This window comes from Myxocyprinus asiaticus, chromosome 34 (genome assembly GCF_019703515.2).
Source record: "Myxocyprinus asiaticus isolate MX2 ecotype Aquarium Trade chromosome 34, UBuf_Myxa_2, whole genome shotgun sequence".
Lineage (NCBI taxonomy): Eukaryota > Metazoa > Chordata > Actinopteri > Cypriniformes > Catostomidae > Myxocyprinus > Myxocyprinus asiaticus.
The window spans coordinates 36925549-36931870 of record NC_059377.1 but is presented as its reverse complement, the minus strand read 5'-3'; the positions used below and the strand labels follow the sequence as shown (position 1 = coordinate 36931870).

The following is a 6322-nucleotide window of genomic DNA, read 5'->3' as shown; positions in this document are numbered from 1 at the left end:
AATAGAATTTCTGTTTTCAGTGTATAGAATATTTACATAGTTCATGAAATTCCCTTAATGTGTCACTGAAAAATACATAACAAGAAAACAAACAATGAGATTTTTAAAGTCAACGTTCTTTTATTTATTTTATTCATTCAAAAGAAAAAAAAAGTCAAACAATAACTATGAAGCTACAAGTAGGCTAACACTAAACAAAGTAGCCAAAAACAAGATCCTCGCCACCATATTTTGTACAAGACCGTGAAGTATTATTAATGTCCATGGTATTTGGCTATGGTAAAGTATGTCATTTATCATATATAAGGTCTATTTAACTCCAATCTCAGGATGCAGTCTGTTAATTAGGTTTTCAATGGTCATTTTAAGGAAGAAAAACTGATATAATGTTAAGCATGTTTACAATCATAGCTTCTCAAAGAGGTACAGTATGAGAAGGATGAACTTTAATAAGCCCATCTCCTGAGAACTCTTGCCGGTATGCAGAAGATCAATTGAAACAATTAAATCAGCATAACTCAATGTAAAAACAATGCTCCTGAGTTTTATAAATAATGCATTACCAGCATCTGTGTAAATCACTGGTCAAACCTGAGCAGGCTTTCAGGATGGCCATTTATTGCTATTGTTTCTAAACCACTGTGAATGTAACAAGGCTTTTTTCAGCTTGCTAAGTGCATATTGTCATGTACTAGTATGACTGATCTAGCATGACCTCAGGATCAAGTTTACATAAACAGACATAAATGCATATTTAAAAAATGTAAACCAGCTAATGATCTTTGTAAATCTGAACTTTGAGGTGTGAAAGCTTTTGTTCAAAATATAATCAACACTTAAATGTCTTATATAATCGTAATTGATCAAATATATGATTGGTACATGTATTGTAGGAGAGCTGGAAAAATATGTTGGCCTTTCCGAAACGGACCTCAAAAAGCATACACACTGTAATGTGTATAATATTGTTGCCTAACTGTAAATTAGAGAAACAAAAAAGGTGACATACTTTGCACCAAAATTTAAATTCCATAAACCAAGTATTTACATTTCCATATTCACAGCCAAAATGACATTAAGAATACTTCTCATCAGAGACAAAGTAGTGCAATATGAACTCTCATTTCTAACAGGCAATCTCTAGTGTAGCATGCAAATGTAATTCTCTAAATTGTGTATATACTAGATCTATAAAATCAGTGCATACAAGAGAGAGTATAATTTAATAAATACTAAGAACAATACAGTCTTGATGAAATATTTCTTTTCTTGTGTCTTCATTATCAAAATCATTATTAAGTGCGTTGATAAAAAGCAGTCAAAGGATCAAAGCATTAGTTTCTCATTCAGTAAAGCATGACAGATTGTTCAGCTGAAGGGAGGAAAAGAGCTGAATTAAGATAATAGCTCATTTTTACTTTTTTAAGAGGTGTGTGTTATGTAAAATGCATAAGAATCCTGAAATCACTGGCTAAAAAGTGTACTGACAATTTGCATGCAATATATGTATATACAGAAGCGTGTTTGTGTGTATGTTTCTTCATACTATTGCAACCCTGTACGTATGTGTGTGTGTGTGTGTGTGTGTGCAGTGTCTTCACACTGATATTGCATTAAGGCCTAATAACTGCACTTTCAGTCAGTTTGATAGCCAAGAAAACAAATGTAAATCTGAATTGAAGCAGAGAAACTCTTTAAAGTAATGACTGCTAGTCAAAAATGTTGGGCTTGATCACTAAGTAGATCTAATTAGTATCAATAAAATATTGAAAGCATATTTTTTATATTTAAATAATGTCAGCTGAATTTATGAAGTAGTTTAAAAATACAATCAAACCACCTGTGTTCTATTTGAAATTACAAAGGATAGAAAAAAAGAGATTAAAATACCTAATAATTCCTCATAATTTCATTATTTTTTGCAAACTGTTATATTTAGATTAGTTGCAATTTCATAAGCATCCTTTCAAGGTGTTTGTCTTAATTGTGCTTTTATAAAAACCTGTGTTTTCTTTTTGTTGGTTTTTTTTTTTAAGAGTTCGACCGATTAATAGTTTTCACGATTAATCGCACAGATAGTTGCTTTTGGAACAATCGGTTATTGGCAAAAATGATCGAAGATAGTTTGTTTAGTTTTTTTGCCGTAGGTGCCGTTGGGAATTTCAACGACTGTAGCCTCAGGAGCTGAAATAAAAACAATCACTGACAACTTGTGGGGATTGCTGTATCTATATTCATCGTAATTGAAAATATTCCTCCATATTTGTATACTTTCTTTAATGCATATTTTTGTGTCCAATAAGACAATGTGTCTACTGTATAGTGTACAATGTAGCGCATGATTGTAAGAGTGCATATCTGTTATTTCGACATTGTTTATAGTTAAAAGTCCAGCATCACGCACCAAATTTTTTTTTTTTCTGGTTATTATTGCGATTTTGGTTGCACAATAAACTAAATCTTATCTTTATCTTAATAACATTTTTAAACGGGGCCTTGGTATCTCAGCGAGTAAAGATGCTGACTATCACCCCTGGAGTCACGAGTTCGAATCCAGGGTGTGTTGAGTGACTCCAGCCAGGTCTCCTAAGCAACCAAATTGGCCCGGTTGCTAGGGAGGGTAGAGTCACATGGGGTAACCTCCTCGTGGTTGCGATTAAGTGGTTCTCGCTCTCAATGGGGTGCATGTAAGTTGTGCGTGGATCGCGGAGTGTAGCATGAGCCTCCACATGCTGTGAGTCTCCGCGATGTCATACACGGCAAGCCACGTGATAAGATGCGCGGATTGACTATCTCAGAAGCGGAGGCAACTGAGACTTGTCCTCCGCCACCCGGATTGAGGTGAGTAACCACGCCATCACGAGGACCTAGTAAGTACTGGGAATTGGGCATTCCAAAATAAGGGGATAAAAAAATATATATATATATATATATATATATATATATATATATATATATATATATATATATATATATATATATTTTTTTTTTTAAACACATTCAGTATAACGATTTTAAAAACTATCCGCCGATTAATCTGTTATCCTTATCAGCAAACTCTATTATCGGTCGACCATCAGTCATGTTCCCTCTCTGCAATCTTCAGACATCAAAACATGAGGTAGCAATTTTACCAGCAGGCCATGCCACATCTCATGATGCAAGCTACAACTCATTGTAATACTGCATTGTATTTCTTGTCATTTATCAGCATTAAAAGTATCTTAGAAAGTGTGCAAGATTTCGCACATTTACCAAAAATCAAGTAGTTAACAAATATGTACCTCATTAAGAGTCAAATTAAGACCTTACAATTGAGTGCAATGAGAAAATTATTTAAAGAAAAAGAGTTAGAGATTGTGCGTCTAGACGTTGATGATTTATAATAAATTTTAAAGTATTTTAAAGGAAAGGAAGTCTTCCAAAGGTAGAAAAATGTTGATGCATTTTACAGTTTAAACTATCAATGTTTAACATCACAATAATAAAAGATGCTTTTTGTAAGTTTTGTTGTCACATGTGAAAATATTAATGTATTTTATGCAGATTTAAGCGTATTGACATATATTGAAAAAGGGTTAGATTATTAGATTTTTCATTTCTGTATTCAGTTCACCTCGCGATTCAGACCCTTGTCAAGTTCAGCTGACAGCATTGCAAACCGTCAACATGAACCCATGAATGGTGTCAAGAGATTTAAAGAATGAGATGCTCATGAAGTCATTACACAATTTGCTATCCAGAATCTGCATTTTCTCTGCAAATCTAAAAAGCTCCAAAAAACGTACCACCAACAATTATTGTCATTGTCACGGAGACACTGACATAAGAAACAGAGGTTCCTTCAAGAACTTGCAACTATCCAAAGTGCTTTCATCTGTTCAAACACATCCAAATGAGAGAGAATAAAGGATCATAGAGGAGGAAAAAAGAAAAGGGATAACAGGAAAGCCGAAAGTTGTGGAGACACCCCAGCGGAGTCAGCACCTGAAACTGCTGAGACAAGCTGTTCCATCAGCAGAGTTTCTCTGGACTAGAGCCAAAACCCTCGACCACAGCTGATCCCATTTACAAAGTTAAGCTACCATATCAGATACCTGTCACCTACATGATCCTCATTCATCAGGGTGTTTAGTTTACCATAAGCAAAAATTATTAATGCACTTCAAAGTTGGTTTTGACTTTAAAAGGTCTCAAACAAAGAGTTCCCACCAGGTCTAGTTGAAGTGGTCGACCAAATGAAGAAACTCTCAAAATATCTCAGAATGTATTCTTCTGGTATTTGGTACATGAACTCTTTGGAAAATATGAGAGTAGGACACCCATTTTCTTCAGATGTTGCTTAAAGCTTCCTTTGAATTTCAGGCAGTTTGACACTTTCATAAATGCCTCAGTTCCAGCAGCATGGTTCAGTAGTTAAAAATCTACCATCTATATGTTTGTCTTGAAATGTGTTGTGAGTTTATTTTTCTTCTTCACATGCACTACATGATCACTCTAATCTGGCATTTGGCTGCTAGATAGTCAAGAACTCTTCAGTAATTCGAAGGCATGCATTGTGTGGGTCCATTTAATCATTGTTTTTGTCCAAAGTTAATTTCATTAATTTGAGTGTGTTGTCAACTCTTGTGTTGTCTTCTGGGATTAAGTTTTTTTGCTTGTTCGACAAGCATTTGTTGTAGATCAGATGAGTCCAAGCCAGATGAATTACAGATGAAAAGTGTTCACATTGGTGTAAAGGTAGAGACTGATAAGTCGGTTAGTGAGACTAAGAATACTGATGTATTTCCTTACAGTCCTCAGGTTGTGGTTCCAGTGACTGGATCCAATGTGATGACTTTCTCAGAAAGTGGCGAGGCATCTTTGCTCGTCTTTGCTTCTAGCTCATTCGCTTTGGCCATTCCTTCAGGTATGGTGGCTTCAATCAAATTACCATCTGTTTGAGCCCCAGATTTGGGATGGACCACCGGGCTGGCACTCAGGACAGAATCAGGGGTGCGAGTGGCACTGTGGTCACCTTCAGAAATGGCTGGGGGGACACCGGCGAGAGTGTCAGACTCAAGAAGGAGCTTGTGAGAGGTGAAATTGTCTGGTACGTCTGTATCACTGTCCAGAGGGAGCGTGGATGAATTGAATTCCACACCCGAGTCATTCACCTCCAAGAAGTTTTTGTCAGAAGGGAGAGCCTGGTACTGACCTGGTTTTGATACCTCAAGTCCCTAAAGGGAAAGTCGAAACAGAATGGTAGATTTGTAAGATAAATTGCTTATGTATAAATCTCAAAGCTTAACTATTTAAATAGCAATTAAAGGAAAATTCCAGGTTCAAAACAATTTAAGCTCAATCGACAGCATTTGTGACATAATGTTGATTACCACAAAAATAATATCAACTTGTCTCTCCTTTTCTTAAAACGAGCAAAAATCGAGGTTACAGTGAGGCATTTACAATGGAAGTGAATGGGGCCAATTTTTAGAGGGTTTAAAAGGCAGAAATGTGAAGCTTATAATTTTATAAAAGCATTATAATTTATAAAATGTATATTTATAAAAATTAATTTAACGTATATTATTTGAGCTGTAAAGTTGTTTATATCGTCATTTTTGCAGGATTACTGGATCATGGCAATGAAGTAGTAAAATTGGACATAACTTTCCACAAAAAAGTTTAGTAAGTGATTTTATCACACTAAAGTCATGTTCACACATTTTGTTTATGTACTGTTTATACGTAATTACGTAAAACACGTTATTGTTGTTTTTTAAAAAGGTGGGAAAAGAACGTCGAAATACATTTTTGTGGTAATCAACATTATGCCACAAATGCTGTCGATTAAGCTTAATTTGTATTGAACCTAGGATATTCCATTAAGATCACATTGGCAGCAAACCAGCTTATAAAGAATGAAAACAAATGCCTACTTTGATCTCAACTTCTGTGCTCTCAGTGTTGTTCTCCCATGTGGACTGCATGGTGGAGTCCTCTGCGAATCTAGTATAAGCTTCACTAACCACCTGAAAAACATTATTATATACATGTGAAAAATAAGCTTTTTGTGCGGTTGGGCAAGAGCATTTTCACACTTAAGCTTGTGGTGCAGACCAGAGTCCATTGATATCAGAGTTTGGTTTGTTTGGTGTGAAAGCTTTTCCCAAACTCAGATACCCACTCAGGTCCACTTGAAAATGGAGTACAGTGCACGTTTTTGATTAACTCAATCCAGCCTAATTTCCAGAACGGAACCGCAATTGAAGACTTATAGTTTGTCTGTTCCAGTAGGGTGAATTCAGGTAAATTAAGCCTCTTTTGAAAGACATCTAAA

At 35.4% G+C, this 6322-nt stretch overlaps 1 protein-coding gene across 1 annotated transcript in view; it reads right to left on the bottom strand.

The window, feature by feature from the left end:
* Positions 1-2958: 2958 nt before the first annotated feature.
* Positions 2959-6322, bottom strand: part of LOC127425043 (uncharacterized) — a 29716-nt gene continuing 26352 nt past the window's right edge. Inside the window, exons 8-9 of the mRNA XM_051670662.1 lie at positions 5922-6014; positions 2959-5219 (exon numbers count right to left, since the gene is read on the bottom strand). Of these exons, the coding sequence (XP_051526622.1) occupies positions 4800-5219; positions 5922-6014 (513 nt within the window). The 3' untranslated portion in view covers positions 2959-4799. The remainder of the gene's footprint in view (positions 5220-5921; positions 6015-6322) is intronic.